A 22,590-nucleotide genomic window follows, 5' to 3' on the forward strand; every position below is an offset into this window, starting at 1 on the left:
TATTTGTGATTAAATATGTCCTCTAACTGCCAAAGTAATAAGGTTGATAGTGTAGTCTATCAAAGCAATCAGACCAATTATTTTACTAAACGTAACTTTGACTAAATGTAACTGCTTGGCTAAAGTAAAACATTTAAACTTCTTCCACTAACACAAAAATAAATGTAAAGAGTTAAAGCAAGGAAAATGACAATCTAGTTTTTAACTCGATGTCGCGCTGCCTGGGTAGCATACGTAGAATTGCATAGATACGCCCATCCCTGAAGTCCGAGGAAGTTAGCTGGCTAGACGATCTAGCTCTGCATTTTAGTTTAGCTGTCTAGCTAGCTCATTTAGTTCCAAACAAATAATAATCCACATATATATTTATTATCAATGATGGACAGGCTTCGTAGTATGATAGGGGGACGAGAAGACGAGGAAGTGGGGCTCACAGCGCAGGTAACACAGAAAGAGCGTCGTACTTTATCGGTCAGTGCTATGCGGGACCCTTGGGACGTCCCTACCCTAAACTTAACTCCTACCAATAACCCTTACTTAACTCCTACCCATAACCCTTACTTAACCCTACCCATAACCCTTACTTAACCCTACCCAGTTTAAATTTCAACTTTAATGGGGGATAGGGACGTCCCATGGATCCCGGATAGCTTGTTAACGCTAAAACTTGACTTGACTTGACTTGACACACGACGAGTCGAGTGGTGAGTGACAGTGCATTTCCGTTAACCACATCAAATGCATAATTTGATTGTTTTTAGTCACGAGTATTTCAGCTAACACTTTGTACCTTGTTGTCATTGATACACCCCACATATGTGTCGACTCCGCTGAAATAGTTTGGTAGCTAGACCAGTTTGTCGTGAACAACATTTGCGTGAGCAACTTTACAGTCTATGGCAATAGGGGAATCGGCGGTTCGTCTTCAAAATAAAAGTCCTCAATTGAAACTGATACAAACAGATACAAATTTGTGAAAACATGCCACAATTAGACTAGATAATGCTAAACAAGGTTGGAATGTTATATAAATTAAACAAAGACAATTAGTTAATTTGACAAAAAAATTGTTTAAAAATCAGTTGAAATAGGACTGTGGATGTATTTGAATTGAAAATTGCGTTGGGGACATACTTATATGCACTGTACAGCCTAACTTTTGGATTGTGCGTCCATGAAATGGGGTAACAGCCTATTCAGTGACACCCACAGAACACAACTATGTAGAGTTTACACAAGTATTAGCCTCTTAGCACTTATTGTAGGACTTTGACTGTGGGAATTCACCTCACTATTCAGTGCAATATGAAAGTCCTGCAATAAGAGCTAAGATGCTAAATCTTGTGTAAACTCTGCATAGTTGTGTTCTGTGAGTGTCACGGAGTTGGCTGATACGCCATTTCATGGGTGCACAATCCTTAAGTTAGACTGTGCAGGTCATACGCTGCCTTCAGAAAGTATTCATACCCCTTGACTTAGTCCATATTTTGTTGTTAGAGCCCCTGAATTCAAAATGGATTAAATCACATTTACACACAATCCTCATTTATGACAAAGTGAAAACATGTTTTTAGATGTTTTTTGTTGTTGGTCAAACTAACTAATAATTGTATTTTGTTGAATTTATATAACAACATTCCAACCTTGTTTAGCATTATATAGTCGAATTGTGGCATGATTCCACTATTTATATCGTTTGCATCAGTTTCAATACGCGACTTTTATTTTGAAGGCAAACCGCCGATTCGACTATTGTTGCTGACGTAGTTGTTGTTCACGACACACATGCTAGCTCGCTAGTAGGAGTAAAGCAGGGCATGCGCCGATGCTGCTCATGAGTTTAAAAAACGAGCGAGCTCTGACCATAGAGATCCTATACATCGATTACATATGTAATTGTATGGCTGTGACAGCTAACAATGTCTTATCATTAATCCCGTGTATTTGAATGCATCACTGCTCTTCACATGCCTTCACAAGGACAACACAAGAAGACAGCCTTTATCTAATCCATTCACTTAGTTGAAGACATGCAAACATTGCGTTCATTTCCCTTACTAGCAATGCACACTTCAAAACAGTTCAGTGCTGCTCAGCTGATTTACAGTACAACCATGGCTTTCCTTTTCCTGTCGCGTGACATCAGAAGCGAAGAGTGAGTTGTGCTGCTGTAGTAAAGAATAATATGCCATTTAGCAGACGCTTTTATCCAAAGCGACTTACAGTCATGCGTGCATACATTTTTTTGTTGTTGTGTGTATGGGTGGTCCCGGGGATCGAACCCACTACCTTGGCGTTACAAGCGCCGTGCTCTACCAGCTGAGCTACAGAGGATCGCGTAGAAGTTCTAAAGATACGTTATATTACTTATCTTGTTTTTGTGTGTTCAAATAGGCCTAACTGTATATTTCTCTCTCATCTTTTGCCACTGGTCAGCATTGTAGAACCATCAATAGGCAGCGAGACCTTGGGTCCCTGGGTCTGTGCGTTGGGTCGTTGCCCGTCTGTCTTGTGACACACCCTACCATTGTTCTCTCCTCAGGTCCTGGATGCCTCAAGCCTCAGCTACAGCACCCGGGTGAAGTGGTTCGTCATATGCTTCGCCTCAGGCATCCTGTGCTCCATACTGGTGAGATGTGGCCTTATTTCAGCATCATAGTGAGTCTGAAATGGCGCCCTTTTTCTCTAATATAGTGCACTACTTTTGACCCCGGGCTGTACTCTATATACGGGACAGAAACGGGTATCCCCTGTCCATATAATCTTATTCATTATAATCTAAAAGGCAAAAGTGATCTGAGATCAATACTACTCTGAGACGGTTTCTTAATAGCCTAGAGTCCCTGGCCTATTTCAGCATGGTGCCTTGTTCTTCCTGTTTGGTCCTAGCCCCCTGAAACAGACTGGCAGGTGTTCATGAAACTGTTTTGACAGGTCACTAAAGTTGACTCCGCTTCTATCCTGCTGTTATAGTTCTATACTTGAGAGTTCCCATCTTAATGAGTGCTGCTAGTCTAGGAACAGGTCCCACACTGTTCATGCACCTAAAAAGGTCAAACGGATCCTAGATCAGCACTACTTTGAGAGACTATGAATAGGGGCCCTGGCATATTTAGGCATTATTGCCCTTTTACCTGTGTCTATTTCGGCATACTTGTATTTATTTATACTGTGTGGTACCAGCACTGTCTGGACCACACAGACAGTTTCATGAGAGTTTGTGCGCTGTTGACATTTCAGTAAAGCAACTCTTGTTATACACAATATATACAAAAGTATGTGGACACCCCTTCAAATTAGTGGATTCGGCTACTTCAGCCACCCCCGTTGCTGACAGGTGTATAAAATCGAGCACACAGCCATGCAATCTCCATAGACAAACATTGGCAGTAGAATGGCCTTACTGAAGAGCTCAGTGACTTTCAACGTGGCACCGTCATAGGATGGCACCTTTCCAACAAGTAAGTTCGTGAAATTTCTGCCCTGGTAGAGCTGCCCCGGTCAACTGTAAGTGTTGTTATTGTGAAGAGGAAACGTCTAGGTGCAACAACGGCTCAGCCCCGAAGTGGTAGGCCACACAAGCTCACAGAATGGTACCGCCGAGTGCTGAAGCGTATAAAAGTCGTCTGTCCTCGGTTGCAACACTCACTACCGAGTTCCAAACTGCCTCTGGAACGTCAGCACAAGAACTGTTCATCGGGAGCTTCATGAAATGGGTTTCTATGGCCGAGCAGCCGCACACAAGCCTAAGATCACCATTCGCAATGCCAAGCGTCGGCTGGAGTGTTGTAAAGCTCGCCACCATTGGACTCTGGGGCAGTGAATCACTCTTCACCATCTGGCAGTCCAACGGACAAATCTGGGTTTGGCAGATGCCAGGAGAACGCTACCTGCCCCAATGCATATTGCCAACTGTAAAGTTTGGTGGATGAGAAATAATGGCCTGGGGCTGTTTTTCATGGTTAGAGCTAGGCCCCTTAGTTCCAGTGAAGGGAAATCTTAACGCTACAGCATTCAATGACATTCTAGACAATTCTGTACTTCCAACTTTGTGGCAACAGTTTGGGGAAGACCCTTTCCTGTTTCAGCATGACAATGCCCCGTGCACAAAGCGAGGTCCATACAGAAATCATTTGTCGAAATCGGTGTGGAAGAACTTGACTGGCCTGCACAGAGCCCTGACCTCAACCCCATCAAACACCTTTGGGATGAATTGGAACGCCGACTGTGAGCCAGGCCTAATCGCCCAACATCAGTGCTCGACCTCACTAATGCTCTTGTGGCTGAATGGAAGCAAATCCCTACAGCAATGTTCCAACATCTAGTGGAAAACCTTCCCAGAAGAGTGGAGGCTGTTATAGCAGCAAAGGGGGGGGCCAACTCCGTATTAATTACTATGGTTTTGGAATGAGTTGTTTGACGAGCAGGTGTCCACATACTTTTGGTCATGTAATGTATTTGAAGGACTTATTGTCTCTATCTGTTGTAATGTTTGTTTGAACATTCCACCTTCCCTTCCAATGCCCACAGCTGTTTCCATCCACAAAGCACTTTCTCATAAGAGTCACTTCATCATGTACAGTATATTCCCTTCTGCCATCCGCCTGCCTACAGAACAGTTGTACTGATAACAGCTCTGCATACTGATTATTCACACCATGTGGTTAACAACACTGGCGAGAGCCATTCATAGCGGAAGACCTCTCATCATGAGTCACCAGAATGTTCAGTTTTGGATAACACCATTTATAAAGGCTCATTCATGCTTGTAACGGGGTTATGAAGCATTATACCTGCAGGCTGTAAGTGAAGTGGTACCCAGTTTTGTTGTATGGACATACGACAATATGATTTATAAAAATTAAAAAAAATCCTCATTCATCATCGATTCTACTTAGGCCTAGTTCAGGAATGTGTTGAATACATTAATCATGTATTTTTATGCACCATTACTCTTTACATGCTTTCATAAGGAGATGGACCACATGAGGTAAGGTTGGTGTTGAACATCATGGTTTCTTCCACAAGGAGACACCCTTTATCTAATAGCCTAGGTCAGGGCTCTCCAAACCCTGTTCCTGGAGAGCTACCCCTCCTGTAGGTTTTCACTCCAACCCCAGTTGTAACTAACCTGATTCATCTTAGGTGGCTAGATTAGGTATCGGAGTGAACCTACAAGATGGTAGCTCTCCAGGAAAAGGGTTGGAGCAAAAACCAGACAAGCTGGTATTGCACCAGGAACAGGGTTGGAGTTAAAACCTACAGGACGGTATCGATCCAGGACAGTGTTGGAGAGCCCTTGCCTATATGATCAACAACAAAAAAGAAACCTAAATGACTGTTTTTGTGAACCAGGAAGTCAATGTGGAGATTTATATGGTGTTTTACCACTAGGTGGCGATCATGTCACATTATTGTAGTTTCAGGGAACCGTGCAATTTTCCTTAGGCCTACATCTTTTTCTAGTTGAAAATGCAATACAAAAGCAATACAAAGATGAGCATTTTTTTAAAATTTTAACTTCCTGATATTTACCAAATACCCTAATTCCAGGTGAGATTGATCTAGCGTACCTCTTCTCTTGTCTTCCAGGAGTTTATAGACAGTGGAAACGATCTGATCAGTTCAGATCAGACTGGTCATACAGCCTGATGGTAGGGTGATGCCTAGGTGGACGGGGTAATGATTTAATGTTGTGTGTTTTTAACCAGGGCACCGCACTGCTGTTCTTACCCGGCGGCACCAAGCTGTTTGCTGTGTTCTACACACTAGGGAACCTCGCTGCACTCTCCAGGTGAGTCATTCATTCATTCATCCATTCATTCATCCATTCATTCATTCATCCATCCATTCATTCATGATTTGCGAGCAATACTGTTGTTACTGCCAGAGCTAAAGGCAAAGCTATTTCCATTAAGCTATACTTAATGCATGCTTAATGCATATACGTTTTACAATTACATTACATTTCAATAGATGCCCAGAAACTAAATCTCTTCAATTAAAATTTAATGTGAGGAAATGTAACTGTAAGTTCCATCCTATCCATCTAATTTGACTTTGGATGCCAGACTTGACCAATTATTAATCTCCTGTCCCATCACCTATTTGGAATGTACACAGTAGCAGTCAGTCAGTAGCTACCCAAGTGTCCATTGAGTTCATTGTAGAGGGGTGTTCAAGTCATGGAATTAGAATGAGATCTGGTCATAGGTTCTGTCCCTGTTCCATTGATTCTATTTCTATGGTTCGGGTGTCAATAGTACCACTTGATTTGTCTGCCCTACTATGCAGTAGTTGTCTAAATGTTCAGACAGAACAGAAGTACACTGGACGGGTTTCCCTATTGAGCTTGGTGTAGTAGTCCTGTGTGGCTCAGTTGGTAAGAGCACGGCGTTGACAACACCAAGGTCATGGGTTCATTTCCCGCAGTGATCACATACAAGACATGTGGCCTATGCACTCACTGTCCTGTAAGTAAGTTGCTTTGGACACGATGTGCAGCTGTCTAGGATTAATTGTGGTATAGGGTTTCTATAGTTCAGGACATGCTGTACAGTGCATTCATGTCTTCGGTTGAATCGCTGATGGTGGAACAGGTCTGTTGGGTTTAGTTCGTCATCTAAGAATCAAGAGAGGGTTGAGCTGTCAGATGAACATATCACACGTGACTCTCCGAGATACAAGTCATACGAAAGACTGTAAAAATGGAACCCGATGCCTGTCTGCTTGGCACTCAGCATTAAGGAGATGGATTAGGGGTAAGGGTCTGTGACAGACTAGCGTCCTGTCCAGCGGGTGTACTTGTACACAGTGGTGAACCATGACTATAGGACCTAGGCCTTCAGAGGGACCAAAACTCTTCCAATACGTTATATCAAACAAAAAAATCTAGAAAATAACAGACAACATAGCATCGCTTAATGCGCCCAACATTATATCCCCTGTAGTCGGACCATTCTAGTTCTAGTGGAGGAGGAGCAATGCTTTTTGGTGACATTATGAATGAATCAAACAGGCCTGGCTGCGCTTCGGGCTGCGCTTCGGGCTGCGCTTCGGGCTGCGCTTCGGGCTGCGCTTCGGGCTGCCGTACACGCAGAGACAGAACCGGCGTGGACACAACATGTGACACACAGCATAAATAATGCGACCAGCGAAACAAAAAACACAACCTATGATAGTCTTACACCACTATCACCAATATCTACAACAACAGTTTCATGTCAAAGGTGATAGGCTCGTGGTGCTGAAAGGACAGAGACCGTAATACCTGTGCACTCCATGGCGCTGAAGGAGAGACAGTTTTGGTCAAACACATAGACTGGAGACAGCAGTCACACGCAGCATCAAATAATGTTAAAGAATAAGCATCCCATCCACTCCAGTAGGCCCCATGAAATCATACCAATAGAAAAGCACAACCATTTCATGTACAAAATGAAATTAACAAACCAGCTATAACTTCCCATTGCAAATGTATTTTATCACGTTCGTTACACTAACCGGTGATCTAAAGTTTAAATGCAACAATGTTTCATTCTTTTCAAATAGATAGCTAACAAAAACAGTGCCACTCACCAGATTATGATAATTTGTAAACAAAGTTTGAAAGGTAATCTTGAAAAGGGTGATGCTAACAAATTAGCAACAACATCCACTTTGAAGTTGATAACTGCTGCTGTAGCCGCCGTCGCCATTCTTACACTACTACAACACAAGATAGCTAACATCACACTACTACAACACAAGGTAGCTAACATTATCACACTACTACAACACAAGCTAGCTAACATTGTCAAACTACTATAACACAAGCTAGCTAACATCACACAACTACAACACAAGCTAGCTAACGTTGTCACACTACCACAACACAAGCTAGCTAAAGTTACTAGCGTTATCGTAGGAAAACTACTGCTTGTGCCACTGATTATTTTCTCTTGCGCTCTCAGTAGTTTTACTTACTCTCCAAGATATCTGATGGTTTTGATCTAGGTTACCTAGTAATGTTTAATTTATACTCTGCTGTCAGACGAAGATGGGTGGCCCTCCCCTCTGAGCCTGGTTACTCCCCTCTGAGCCTGGTTACTCCCCTCTGAGCCTGGTTACTCTTTAAGTTTCTTCCTTTATTTGGGATTGTTTCCATGCCGCTGTGCTTCTGCTTGCTAAAATTCATTAGGTTGGTTGGTTATTACAGTCACAGATAGGTGTCGTGTCGTCTCAACGTTGTGTGTGGCTATCTGTGTGACTGTCCTTTGACAGATTGACACAGTGTCCATTTTGTGTCGAATGGGAAACTCTCACATCTCTTTGTTTCAGGTGTCATCTAAAAAAATGTAAAATGCCAATGGCGACAGCTAGTCTTACTGGGGTCCGACACAACAACAAAAAGGCATTACAGACAAAATACTTGACAATTTACATACATTTAAAAACATAAACATGTAGTGTGTTTGTGTGTGCATCTATCAGTTACACATACATGTCAGTACATACACACAACAAGTAGGTCGCATTGGGGAGAGGCGTTGTGCCGTGAGGTGTTGCTTTATTCGTTTTTTGAAACCAGGTTTGCTGTTCACTTGCGCTATATGAGGTGGAAGGGAGTTCAATGCACTCATGGCTATGAAAATGTATGCACTCACTAACTGTAAGTCGCTCTGGATAAGAGCGTCTGCTAAATGACTAAACTTTTTTTTTTTTTTAATGGCTCTGTATAATACTGTATGTTTCTTTGAATTTGTTCTGGACCTGGGAACTGTGAAAAGACCCCAGGTGGTACAGTGGGGAAAAAAAGTATTTAGTCAGCCACCAATTGTGCAAGTTCTCCCACTTAAAAAGATGAGAGAGGCCTGTAATTTTCATCATAGGTACACGTCAACTATGACAGACAAATTGAGAAAATAAAATCCAGAAAATCACATTGTAGGATTGTTAATGAATTTATTTGCAAATTATGGTGGAAAATAAGTATTTGGTCACCTACAAACAAGCAAGATTTCTGGCTCTCACAGACCTGTAACTTCTTCTTTAAGAGGCTCCTCTGTCCTCCACTCGTTACCTGTATTAATGGCACCTGTTTGAACTTGTTATCAGTATAAAAGACACCTGTCCACAACCTCAAACAGTCACACTCCAAACTCCACTATGGTCAAGACCAAAGAGCTGTCAAAGGACACCAGAAACAAAATTGTAGACCTGCACCAGGCTCGGAAGACTGCATCTGCAATAGGTAAGCAACTTGGTTTGAAGAAATCAACTGTGGAAGCAATTATTAGGAAATGGAAGACATACAAGACCACTGATAATCTCCCTCGATCTGGGGCTCCACGCAAGATCTCACCCCGTGGGGTCAAAATGATCACAAGAACGGTGAGCAAAAATCCCAGAACCACATGGGGGGACCTAGTAAATGACCTGCAGAGAGCTGGGACCAAAGTAACAAAGCCTACCATCAGTAACACACTACGCCGCCAGGGACTCAAATCCTGCAGTGCCAGACGTGTCCCCCTGCTTAAGCCAGTACATGGCCAGGCCCGTCTGAAGTTTGCTAGAGTGCATTTGGATGATCCAGAAGAGGATTGGGAGAATGTCATATGGTCAGATGAAACCAAAATATAACCTTTTGGTAAAAACTCAACTCGTCGTGTTTGGAGGACAAAGAATGCTGAGTTGCATCCAAAGAACACCATACCTACTGTGAAGCATGGGGGTGGAAACATCATGCTTTGGGGCTTTTTTTCTGCAAAGGGACCAGGACGACTGATCCGTGTAAAGGAAAGAATGAATGGGGCCATGTATCGTGAGATTTTGAGTGAAAACCTCCTTCCATCAGCAAGGGCATTGAAGATGAAACGTGGCTGGGTCTTTCAGCATGACAATGATCCCAAACACACCGCCCGGGCAACGAAGGAGTGGCTTCGTAAGAAGCATTTCAAGGTCCTGGAGTGGCCTAGCCAGTCTCCAGATCTCAACCCCATAGAAAATCTTTGGAGGGAGTTGAAAGTCCGTGTTGCCCAGCGACAGCCCCAAAACATCACTGCTCTAGAGGAGATCTGCATGGAGGAATGGGCCAAAATACCAGCAACAGTGTGTGAAAACCTTGTGAAGACTTACAGAAAACGTTTGACCTGTGTCATTGCCAACAAAGGGTATATAACAAAGTATTGAGAAACTTTTGTTATTGACCAAATACTTATTTTCCGCCATAATTTGCAAATAAATTAATTAAAAATCCTACAATGTGATTTTCTGGAAAAAAAATGCTCATTTTGTCTGTCATAGTTGACGTGTACCTATGATGAAAATTACAGGCCTCTCTCATCTTTTTAAGTGGGAGAACTTGCACAATTGGTGGCTGACTAAATACTTTTTCCCCCCACTGTATGTCTGGTGGGGTAACTGTGTGTGTCAGAGCTGTGTGTAAGTTGACTATGCAAACAATTTGGAATTTCTAACACATTTATGATTCTAATAAGAACAAGAAGTGACACAGTCAGTCTTTCCTCAACTCTTAGCCAAGAGAGACTGGCATGCGTCGTATTAATATCAGCCCTCTGAATACAATGAAGAGCAAGACGTGCCGCTCTGTTCTGGGCCAGCTGCAGCTTAATTAGGTCTCGTGTTTGTTTACACAGTGACAACAGCGTGTGAAAGATACTGGGACAGTGTCTTGTGTGTCCTGACTCCTGGTTACTGTTCTGAACCACAAACAGTGGTGTTATGTTTACTACAGAGCGGCAGGTAGTGGGTAAGAGTGTTGTGCCAGTAACCGAAAGGTCGCTGGTTCTAACCCCGAGCCGACTAGGTGAAAAAATCTGTCGATGTGCCCTTAATCAAGGCACTTAACCCTAATTGCTCCTGTAAGTCGCTCTGGATAAGAGCGTCTGCTAAAATGACTAAAATGTAAATGTTTACACTGGACTTGCGTTCCAAATGGAACCCTATTCCCTTTGTAGTGCACTACTTTTGACCAGGGCCCATATAGGGCACTACGTATGGAATAGGGTGCCATTTGGGACACGGACAGGGCTTTGTTCCAGTATGTCCACATAGTAACTTGAAGTGCTCAGTTAAGGCGGCGTATATTCAGCTAAGCAGGTTCATAAGTAACTCATAAGTGCCACATTGTATAATATTTAGGCTCACAAGCCCTTCAGCATATTGGTGGTTATGTAATGGTTACTTTAACGGTTACTACTACTCAAACTGGTTCTGTTGGAAAAGCTTGTCTGCCTGAGGGGAAGTTGGCTATTTATTTAGCAGTAACACTTGCCACTGTTTTCCAGGGATTCCTATGTGGCCATGTGGTTTGACACACTGACTTGCTGGATCGATTAAAATCGGACTAAAATGCCTTAGAACCTTATGAGCTCACGAAGAGCTCATAAAGACTGTTGAAGAGGCAGTGTGCAAACTGATCCAAAAGGTTTGTTCTTGAACACTGCTGTAGGTGAGGGAAATTTGACCAGAAATATTGCAGATTGCACCTTTTTTTAATGAACCATTGAACAGCATGAAATATTGTAAATTGCACCTTTTTAAATGAACCATTTGAACAGCAGGAAATATATTGCAGATTACACCTTTTTTTAAATGAACCATTGAACAGCATGAAATATTGCAGATTGCACCTTTTTTAAATGAACCATTGAACAGCAGGAAATATATTGCAGATTGCACCTTTTTTTAAATGAACCATTGAACAGCAGGAAATATTTCAGATTGCACCTTTTTTTAAATGAACCATTTAAAGTCTAGCTTCCTGGATATTTTACGAAAGGTGTACCACAGGGGTTGTTATTGGGACCTGTTCTCTATCTGTTATAATGTGTAATATTCATCTGTATGCAGACGGTACTGTTGCCGTTGACGACGCAACTGTAGACCAGGCGTTGCTATAACTGCAATCTGACTTTGTTGCCTTACAAAATGCCCTTGTTGGTTTAAAACTTGTACTTAAATGTGGGCAAGACTAAATATATGTTATTCTCTAATTTTACATTGTATTGGTTGTTGTATTGCCATGATCAGGGCACCCTTGGGAATGAGACCATCGGGTTTCCCTGAATAAATAAAGAAGAATAAAAAAAATCTATACATTTAACAGCATGAAATATTGCAGATTGCAGCTTTTTAATGAACCATTGGAACAGTAGGAAATATTGCAGATTGCACCTTTTTTTTAAATGAACAATTGAACCATAGGAAATATCGCAGAATTCAGCTTTTTAATGTAGGCTGTGCGGGTAGGCTGGTCTACATGAGATTATTGTGGATAAGAGCGAGAATATTTGTATTTGTCAAACAGCAGTCAAGCATGGATCATCATGTCACCAGAATAAGAGAAAAGCTCATCACCGTGCACTTTCACCACCCTGTGAAGTTCATCATAACTTATTTAATCTACAGTATAGCCTAACGAACTGCTTGGTTTCCCAAGTCGTAGTGGGAGGACCACATCATATAATCGCGTGACAAGTTGACTTCGATATGATGGTTATTATATCAATATTTGCGTATAAAGGCCTTTTCACCACCATTTCTCGCCTAATTAATTTTACAAAGACAAAAAGATCCCACCATGTCGAACAAATTATCTTTCGAAATTTATAAAATTGTACCGAAACTTCCTGTTTACATGGCAGCTGTCGTGTTTTTTGGTAAAATACGGTATGACTTTACTCGCATAAAGACTGTGGATGGAAACATGGTTAGTGGCTTTAATAATGTGCCTGTCCATTGGAGCACCTTAAGCCCTTCCTCTCCTTCCACTCCTTCTCCTCGGCTCCACTTCCTCTCCTTCCCCTCAGCTCCACTCCACTTCCTCTCCTTCCCCTCAGCTCCACTCCACTTCCTCTCCTTCCCCTCAGCTCCACTCCACTTCCTCTCCTTCTCCTCAGCTCCACTTCCTCTCCTTCCCCTCAGCTCCACTCCACTTCCTCTCCTTCCCCTCAGCTCCACTCCACTTCCTCTCCTTCCCCTCAGCTCCACTCCACTTCCTCTCCTTCCCCTCAGCTCCACTCCACTTCCTCTCCTTCCCCTCAGCTCCACTCCACTTCCTCTCCTTCCCCTCAGCTCCACTCCACTTCCTCTCCTTCCCCTCAGCTCCACTCCACTTCCTCTCCTTCTCCTCAGCTCCACTCCACTTCCTATCCTTCCCCTCAGCTCCACTCCACTTCCTCTCCTTCTCCTCAGCTCCACTTCCTCTCCTTCCCCTCAGCTCCACTCCACTTCCTCTCCTTCCCCTCAGCTCCACTCCACTTCCTCTCCTTCCCCTCAGCTCCACTCCACTTCCTCTCCTTCCCCTCAGCTCCACTCCACTTCCTCTCCTTCCCCTCAGCTCCACTCCACTTCCTCTCCTTCCCCTCAGCTCCACTCCACTTCCTCTCCTCCCTCCTTCCCCTCAGCTCCACCCCACTTCCTCTCCTTCCCCTCAGCTCCACTCCACTTCCTCTCCTCCTCCTTCTCCTCAGCTCCACTCCACTTCCTCTCCTTCCCCTCAGCTCCACTCCACTTCCTCTCCTTCCCCTCAGCTCCACTTCCTCTCCTTCCCCTCAGCTCCACTCCACTTCCTCTCCTTCCCCTCAGCTCCACTCCACTTCCTCTCCTTCCCCTCAGCTCCACTCCACTTCCTCTCCTTCTCCTCAGCTCCACTTCCTCTCCTTCCCCTCAGCTCCACTCCACTTCCTCTCCTTCTCCTCAGCTCCACTCCACTTCCTCTCCTTCTCCTCAGCTCCACTCCACTTCCTCTCCTTCTCCTCAGTTCCACTCCACTTCCTCTCCTTCTCCTCAGTTCCACTCCACTTCCTCTCCTTCTCCTCAGCTCCACTCCACTTCCTCTCCTTCCCCTCAGCTCCACTCCACTTCCTCTCCTTCCCCTCAGCTCCACTCCACTTCCTCTCCTCCCTCCTTCCCCTCAGCTCCACTCCACTTCCTCTCCTTCCCCTCAGCTCCACTCCACTTCCTCTCCTTCCCCTCAGCTCCACTCCACTTCCCCTCCTTCCCCTCAGCTCCACTCCACTTCCTCTCCTCCTCCTTCCCCTCAGCTCCACTCCACTTCCTCTCCTTCCCCTCAGCTCCACTCCACTTCCTCTCCTCCCTCCTTCCCCTCAGCTCCACTCCACTTCCTCTCCTTCTCCTGAGCTCCACTCCACTTCCTCTCCTCCTCCTTCCCCTCAGCTCCACTCCACTTCCTCTCCTTCCCCTCAGCTCCACTCCACTTCCTCTCCTTCCCCTCAGCTCCACTCCACTTCCTCTCCTCCCTCCTTCTCCTCAGCTCCACTCCACTTCCTCTCCTTCCCCTCAGCTCCACTCCACTTCCTCTCCTCCTCCTTCCCCTCAGCTCCACTCCACTTCCTCTCCTCCTCCTTCCCCTCAGCTCCACTCCGCTTCCTCTCCTCCCTCCTTCCCCTCAGCTCCACTCCACTTCCTCTCCTTCTCCTCAGCTCCACTCCACTTCCTCTCCTCCCTCCTTCCCCTCAGCTCCACTCCACTTCCTCTCCTTCCCCTCAGCTCCACTCCACTTCCTCTCCTTCCCCTCAGCTCCACTCCACTTCCTCTCCTTCCCCTCAGCTCCACTCCACTTCCTCTCCTTCCCCTCAGCTCCACTCCACTTCCTCTCCTCCCTCCTTCCCCTCAGCTCCACTCCACTTCCTCTCCTTCTCCTCAGCTCCACTCCACTTCCTCTCCTCCTCCTTCCCCTCAGCTCCACTCCACTTCCTCTCCTCCCTCCTTCTCCTCAGCTCCACTCCCCTTCCCCTCAGCTCCACTCCACTTCCTCTCCTCCTCCTTCCCCTCAGCTCCACTCCACTTCCTCTCCTCCCTCCTTCCCCTCAGCTCCACTCCACTTCCTCTCCTTCCCCTCAGCTCCACTCCACTTCCTCTCCTTCCCCTCAGCTCCACTCCACTTCCTCTCCTCCCTCCTTCCCCTCAGCTCCACTCCACTTCCTTTCCTTCTCCTCAGCTCCACTCCACTTCCTCTCCTTCTCCTCAGCTCCACTCCACTTCCTCTCCTTCTCCTCAGCTCCACTCCACTTCCTCTCCTTCCCCTCAGCTCCACTCCACTTCCTCTCCTTCCCCTCAGCTCCACTCCACTTCCTCTCCTTCCCCTCAGCTCCACTCCACTTCCTCTCCTTCCCCTCAGCTCCACTCCACTTCCCCTCCTTCCCCTCAGCTCCAATCCACTTCCTCTCCTCCTCCTTCCCCTCAGCTCCACTCCACTTCCTCTCCTCCTCCTTCCCCTCAGCTCCACTCCACTTCCCCTCCTTCCCCTCAGCTCCACTCCACTTCCTCTCCTCCTCCTTCCCCTCAGCTCCACTCCACTTCCTCTCCTTCCCCTCAGCTCCACTCCACTTCCTCTCCTCCCTCCTTCCCCTCAGCTCCACTCCACTTCCTCTCCTTCTCCTCAGCTCCACTCCACTTCCTCTCCTCCTCCTTCCCCTCAGCTCCACTCCACTTCCTCTCCTTCCCCTCAGCTCCACTCCACTTCCTCTCCTTCCCCTCAGCTCCACTCCACTTCCTCTCCTTCCCCTCAGCTCCATTCCACTTCCTCTCCTCCCTCCTTCTCCTCAGCTCCACTCCACTTCCTCTCCTTCCCCTCAGCTCCACTCCACTTCCTCTCCTCCTCCTTCCCCTCAGCTCCACTCCACTTCCTCTCCTCCTCCTTCCCCTCAGCTCCACTCCACTTCCTCTCCTCCCTCCTTCCCCTCAGCTCCACTCCACTTCCTCTCCTTCTCCTCAGCTCCACTCCACTTCCTCTCCTCCCTCCTTCCCCTCAGCTCCACTCCATTTCCTCTCCTTCCCCTCAGCTCCACTCCACTTCCCCTCCTTCCCCTCAGCTCCACTCCACTTCCACTCCTTCCCCTCAGCTCCACTCCACTTCCTCTCCTCCTCCTTCCCCTCAGCTCCACTCCACTTCCTCTCCTACCCCTCAGCTCCACTCCACTTCCTCTCCTTCTCCTCAGCTCCACTCCACTTCCTCTCCTTCCCCTCAGCTCCACTCCACTTCCTCTCCTCCCTCCTTCCCCTCAGCTCCACTCCACTTCCTCTCCTTCTCCTCAGCTCCACTCCACTTCCTCTCCTTCTCCTCAGCTCCACTCCACTTCCTCTCCTCCTCCTTCCCCTCAGCTCCACTCCACTTCCTCTCCTTCTCCTCAGCTCCACTCCACTTCCTCTCCTCCCTCCTTCCCCTCAGCTCCACTCCACTTCCTCTCCTTCTCCTCAGCTCCACTTCCTCTCCTTCCCCTCAGCTCCACTCAATCAATCAATTTTATTTTATATAGCCCTTCTTACATCAGCTAATATCTCGAAGTGCTGTACAGAAACCCAGCCTAAAACCCCAAACAGCTAGTAATGCAGGTGTAGAAGCACGGTGGCTAGGAAAAACTCCCTAGAAAGGCAAAACCTAGGAAGAAACCTAGAGAGGAACCAGGCTATGAGGGGTGGCCAGTCCTCTTCTGGCTGTGCCGGGTGGAGATTATAACAGAACCATGCCAAGATGTTCAAAAATGTTCATAAGTGACAAGCATGGTCAAATAATAATCAGGAATAAATCTCAGTTGGCTTTTCATAGCCGATCATTAGAGTTTAAAACAGCAGGTCTGGGACAGGTAGGGGTTCCATAACCGCAGGCAGAACAGTTTAAACTGGAATAGCAGCAAGGCCAGGCGGACTGGGGACAGCAAGGAGTCACCACGGCCGGTAGTCCCGACGTATGGTCCTAGGGCTCAGGTCTCTCAGTTGGCTTTTCATAGCCGATCATTTAGAGTTGAAAACAGCAGGTCTGGGACAGGTAGGGGTTTCGTAGCCGCAGGCAGAACAGTTGAAACTGGAATAGCAGCAAGGCCAGGCGGACTGGGGACAGCAAGGTGTCATCATGCCCGGTAGTCCTGACGTATGGTCCTAGGGCTCAGGTTCTCAGAGAGAAAGAGAGAACGAGAGAATTAGAGAGAGCATACTTAAATTCACACAGGACACTGGATAAGACAGGAGAAGTACTCCAGGTATAACCAACTAACCCCAGCCCCCCGACACATAAACTACTGCAGCATAAATACTGGAGGCTGAGACAGGAGCGGTCCGGAGACACTGTGGCCCCATCCGAAGAAACCCCGGACAGGGCCAAACAGGAAGGATATAACCCCACCCACTCCGCCAAAGCACAGCCCCCGCACCACTAGAGGGATATCCCCAACCACCAACTTACAATCCTGAGACAAGGCCGAGTATAGCCCACAGAGGTCTCCACCACAGCACAAACCAAGGGGGGGCGCCAACCCAGACAGGAAGATCACGTCAGTAACTCAACCCACTCAAGTGACGCACCCCTCCCAGGGACGGCATGAAAGAGCACCAGCAAGCCAGTGACTCAGCCCCTGCAACAGGGTTAGAGGCAGAGAACCCCAGTGGAGAGGGGAACCGGCCCGGCAGAGACAGCAAGGGCTGTTCGTTGCTCCAGCCTTTCCGTTCACCTTCACACTCCTGGGCCAGACTACACTCAATCATATGACCTACTGAAGAGATAAGTCTTCAGTAAAGACTTAAAGGTTGAGACCGAGTCTGCGTCTCTCACATGGGTAGGCAGACTGTTCCATAAAAATGGAGATCTATAGGAGAAAGCCCTGCCTCCCGCTGTTTGCTTAGAAATTCTAGGGACAATTAGGAGGCCTGCGTCTTGTGACCGTAGCGTACGTATTGGTATGTACGGCAGGACCAACTCGGAAAGATAGGTAGGAGCAAGCCCATGTAACGCTTTATAGGTTAACAGTAAAACCTTGAAATCAGCCCTTGCCTTAACAGGAAGCCAGTGTAGGGAAGCTAGCACTGGAGTAATATGATCAAATTTCTTGGTTCTAGTCAGGATTCTAGCAGCCGTATTTAGCACTAACTGAAGTTTATTTAGTGCTTTATCCGGGTAGCCGGAAAATAGAGCATTGCAGTAGTCTAATCTAGAAGTAACAAATGCATGGATTAATTTTTCTGCATCATTTTTGGACAGAAAATTTCTGATTTTTGCAATGTTACGTAGATGGAAAAAAGCTGTCCTTGAAACAGTCTTGATATGTTCGTCAAAAGAGAGATCAGGGTCAAGAGTAACGCCTAGGTCCTTCACAGTTTTATTTGAGACGACTTTACAACCATCAAGATGAATTGTCAGATTTAACAGAAGATCTCTTTGTTTCTTGGGACCTAGAACAAGCATCTCTGTTTTGTCCGAGTTTAAAAGTAAAAAGTTTTCAGCCATCCACTTCCTTATGTCTGAAACACAGGCTTCTAGCGAGGGCAATTTTGGGGCTTCACCATGCTTCATTGAAATGTACAGCTGTGTGTCATCCGCATAGCAGTGAAGCCCCTCTCCTTCCCCTCAGCTCCACTCCACTTCCTCTCCTTCCCCTCAGCTCCACTCCACTTCCTCTCCTCCCTCCTTCCCCTCAGCTCCACTCCACTTCCTTTCCTTCTCCTCAGCTCCACTCCACTTCCTCTCCTTCTCCTCAGCTCCACTCCACTTCCTCTCCTTCTCCTCAGCTCCACTCCACTTCCTCTCCTTCCCCTCAGCTCCACTCCACTTCCTCTCCTTCCCCTCAGCTCCACTCCACTTCCTCTCCTTCCCCTCAGCTCCACTTCCTCTCCTTCCCCTCAGCTCCACTCCACTTCCCCTCCTTCCCCTCAGCTCCAATCCACTTCCTCTCCTCCTCCTTCCCCTCAGCTCCACTCCACTTCCTCTCCTCCTCCTTCCCCTCAGCTCCACTCCACTTCCCCTCCTTCCCCTCAGCTCCACTCCACTTCCTCTCCTCCTCCTTCCCCTCAGCTCCACTCCACTTCCTCTCCTTCCCCTCAGCTCCACTCCACTTCCTCTCCTCCCTCCTTCCCCTCAGCTCCACTCCACTTCCTCTCCTTCTCCTCAGCTCCACTCCACTTCCTCTCCTCCCTCCTTCCCCTCAGCTCCACTCCACTTCCTCTCCTTCTCCTCAGCTCCACTCCACTTCCTCTCCTTCCCCTCAGCTCCACTCCACTTCCTCTCCTTCCCCTCAGCTCCACTCCACTTCCTCTCCTTCTCCTCAGCTCCACTCCACTTCCTCTCCTTCTCCTCAGCTCCACTCCACTTCCTCTCCTTCCCCTCAGCTCCACTCCACTTCCTCTCCTTCCCCTCAGCTCCACTCCACTTCCTCTCCTTCCCCTCAGCTCCACTCCACTTCCTCTCCTTCCCCTCAGCTCCACTCCACTTCCTCTCCTCCTCCTTCCCCTCAGCTCCACTCCACTTCCTCTCCTTCCCCTCAGCTCCACTCCACTTCCTCTCCTTCTCCTCAGCTCCACTCCACTTCCTCTCCTCCTCCTTCCCCTCAGCTCCACTCCACTTCCTCTCCTCCCTCCTTCTCCTCAGCTCCACTCCCCTTCCCCTCAGCTCCACTCCACTTCCTCTCCTCCTCCTTCCCCTCAGCTCCACTCCACTTCCTCTCCTCCCTCCTTCCCCTCAGCTCCACTCCACTTCCTCTCCTTCCCCTCAGCTCCACTCCACTTCCTCTCCTTCCCCTCAGCTCCACTCCACTTCCTCTCCTCCCTCCTTCCCCTCAGCTCCACTCCACTTCCTCTCCTTCTCCTCAGCTCCACTCCACTTCCTCTCCTTCTCCTCAGCTCCACTCCACTTCCTCTCCTTCCCCTCAGCTCCACTCCACTTCCTCTCCTTCCCCTCAGCTCCACTCCACTTCCTCTCCTTCCCCTCAGCTCCACTCCACTTCCTCTCCTTCCCCTCAGCTCCACTCCACTTCCCCTCCTTCCCCTCAGCTCCACTCCACTTCCTCTCCTCCTCCTTCCCCTCAGCTCCACTCCACTTCCTCTCCTCCTCCTTCCCCTCAGCTCCACTCCACTTCCTCTCCTCCTCCACTCAGAGCAGTGTGTTTTTATATCAGCAGTGTCCACCTTCCTCTCCTCTCCCCCTCTTTCACCCTGTGGCTGTCAGAGGCTGCCTGTCTGTCTCATCATCTGACCTGATCACCTCAAGACCTGCCTCTCCTCTCCTCCCTCCTCCACCTCAGCTTCACTCCATTCTCCTCTCCCCCTTCCTCCACCTCAGCTTCACTCCATTCTCCTCTCCCCCCTCCTCCACCTCAGCTTCACTCCATTCTCCTCTCCCCCTTCCTCCACCTCAGCTTCACTCCATTCTTCCCCTTCCTCTACCTCAGTTTCACTCCATTCTCCTCTCCCCCCTCCTCCAGCTCAGTTTCACTCCATTCTCCTCTCCCCCCTCCTCCACCCCAGCTTCACTCCATTCTCCTCTCCCCCCTCCTCCACCTCAGCTTCACTCCATTCTCCTCTCCCCCCTCCTCTACCTCAGTTTCACTCCATTCTCCTCTCCCCCCTCCTCCACTTCATCTTCACTCCATTCTCCTCTCCCTCCACTTCATCTTCACTCCATTCTCCTCTCCCTCCACTTCATCTTCACTCCATTCTCCTCTCCCTCCACTTCATCTTCACTCCATTCTCCTCTCCCTCCACCTCATCTTCACTCCATTCTCCTCTCCCCCTTCCTCCACCTCAGTTTCACTCCATTCTCCTCTCCCTCCACCTCAGCTTCACTCCATTCTCCTCTCCCTCCACCTCAGCTTCATTCCATTCTCCTCTCCCTCCACCTCAGCTTCACTCCACTTCACCCCGTGGCTGTCTGAGAGCCTGTTTGCGTCACCAGTCACAGACAGACGGATGTGATGCTCCGCAATCACACAGCCCACTCAGACGTGCACGCACGGGCACACACACACACACACACACACACACACACACACACACACACACACACTCACTCACACACAGCGCACTCAAGCGAACCGTCCCACTCAGCCCGCTGGGGCTAGATGGATAGGTAGCAGGCAGGGTCTTTGTGTGAAAGCAGATGACGTAGGTTAGGTGGATGCATCTCTCCAGAGCTGAGGGGGAGGAAGTGATGAATGGATAAAAATATGTCCGATCCATCAGAGCTGGACATGAAATTGGGCGGGTACTAAACTACTGATACCGATGACTGGTCATGTAAGTGTGACGTGGTGGTGACTGTTGTACGTGGGTTTAAATGTTACTGCGTTCCATGTAATGTTCCTACAAGCTGTTATTATTATATTATAAGCTGTAGGCAATAATAGATGGCTTAGTATATAGCCAGCCACAGAATATCTATTCACACTGTTGAAATGAGAATGCATTTGTTTTGCTTGACAATGATGTAAATAGCATTTTTTTCCCCTTTTTTTTTTTTTTAAAGGGGCAATCTGCTTATTGACTCAAATGAGTGCTATAAATAGCCACTGATTCTTGAAGAATATATTCTACATGGCTCACGAGCTTAGTTCAACTGTCTTACTCCATCACAACCCAAAATAGAAGATTGTTTACTCCATCACAACCCAAAATAGAAGATTGTAAACAACCACTGTATAGCTTCAAAACATGATTAAAACGATCATCTAGACGTCATGGATGGTTAGTCCTTGCAATAATTGCTCTGCCCTATACATTTACGAGTGGTTAAATTTCTCCAGCCCCATCCCTCAGCTGTTTACCAAAAAAAAAAAAGTGGTGGGGTGTTTTTGTTGTTTGAATCCCAGATTGCCCCCCTTTTTTTTTAAAGGTCTCTTTTATCATCACCTGTGTGATCAATATGTTGTCTATTGAATGTGTAACCCATAGAAATATAATCTATTTGACAATGTTTCTATGGTAACCAGTGTGTGTTCCTTTTATCCGTCTGCAGCACCTGTTTCCTGATGGGACCCCTTAAGCAGCTGAAGAGAATGTTTGAACCCACAAGGCTGATAGCCACCTGTGTGGTGCTGGTAACTAGGCTACTGCACATACACAGCTGTTCAATACGCCTAACTTCTGCTTGTTGAAGTGACATGCATTGACAGCTATCGTTCATTTTTTTACATTTACATTTTAGTCATTTTAGCGGACGCTCTTATCCAGAGCGACTTACAGGAGCAATTAGGGTTAAGTGCCTTGCTCAAGGGCACATCGACAGATTTTTCACCTAGTCGGCTTGGGGATTAGAACCAGCGACCTTTCGGTTACTGGCACAACGCTCTTAACCACTAAGCTACCTGTTAACCTAGAACAAAAATCCTGCGTTTTTTAATTTGGTCTGATACTGTTCATGTTTACGTGGTCTGTCCATGAGCGGTGAATGTATTGTAAACAATTGAGTTGATTTCATTGAGTTTATTGACATGACATTGACGTAAAAAAAAAAAGACATACACGGGTGGCCTAGTCAACTAATGTTAAGTTAATCAACTACATAAAACGATAATTGTAAGAAATCCCACAGCACCTTTTCTTACTAGCACTGACTTTGCTGATAGCGCCTAATATTGAGGAAAAGTTTGATTTACTATGACTGTGATGATAAGTGGTTGTCTCATCTAGCTACGTTAAGATGAATGCACTAACTGTGAGTCACTCTGGCCAAGAGTGATTTTAAATGTCAATGTAAGTAAAAACGAGTACTTCAACAGTTAATGCTTAGGTCTAGTAGTTATGTTCTATACAGCTGCCTTAAGTCTATCATGCCGATATCAGCAAACAGAGCAGCTGCATCCC

At 47.0% G+C, this 22,590-nt stretch overlaps 1 protein-coding gene across 1 annotated transcript in view; it reads left to right on the forward strand.

Moving 5' to 3' along the window:
- Positions 1 to 257: 257 nt before the first annotated feature.
- The window catches only part of LOC121577107 (vesicle transport protein SFT2A), a 53,539-nt gene continuing 31,206 nt past the window's right edge, over positions 258 to 22,590 (forward strand). Inside the window, exons 1-4 of the mRNA XM_041890916.1 lie at positions 258 to 441; positions 2,543 to 2,629; positions 5,712 to 5,794; positions 21,743 to 21,824. Of these exons, the coding sequence (XP_041746850.1) occupies positions 376 to 441; positions 2,543 to 2,629; positions 5,712 to 5,794; positions 21,743 to 21,824 (318 nt within the window). The 5' untranslated portion in view covers positions 258 to 375. The remainder of the gene's footprint in view (positions 442 to 2,542; positions 2,630 to 5,711; positions 5,795 to 21,742; positions 21,825 to 22,590) is intronic.

The sequence above is a fragment of the Coregonus clupeaformis genome, chromosome 1 (assembly GCF_020615455.1).
Source record: "Coregonus clupeaformis isolate EN_2021a chromosome 1, ASM2061545v1, whole genome shotgun sequence".
NCBI lineage: Eukaryota > Metazoa > Chordata > Actinopteri > Salmoniformes > Salmonidae > Coregonus > Coregonus clupeaformis.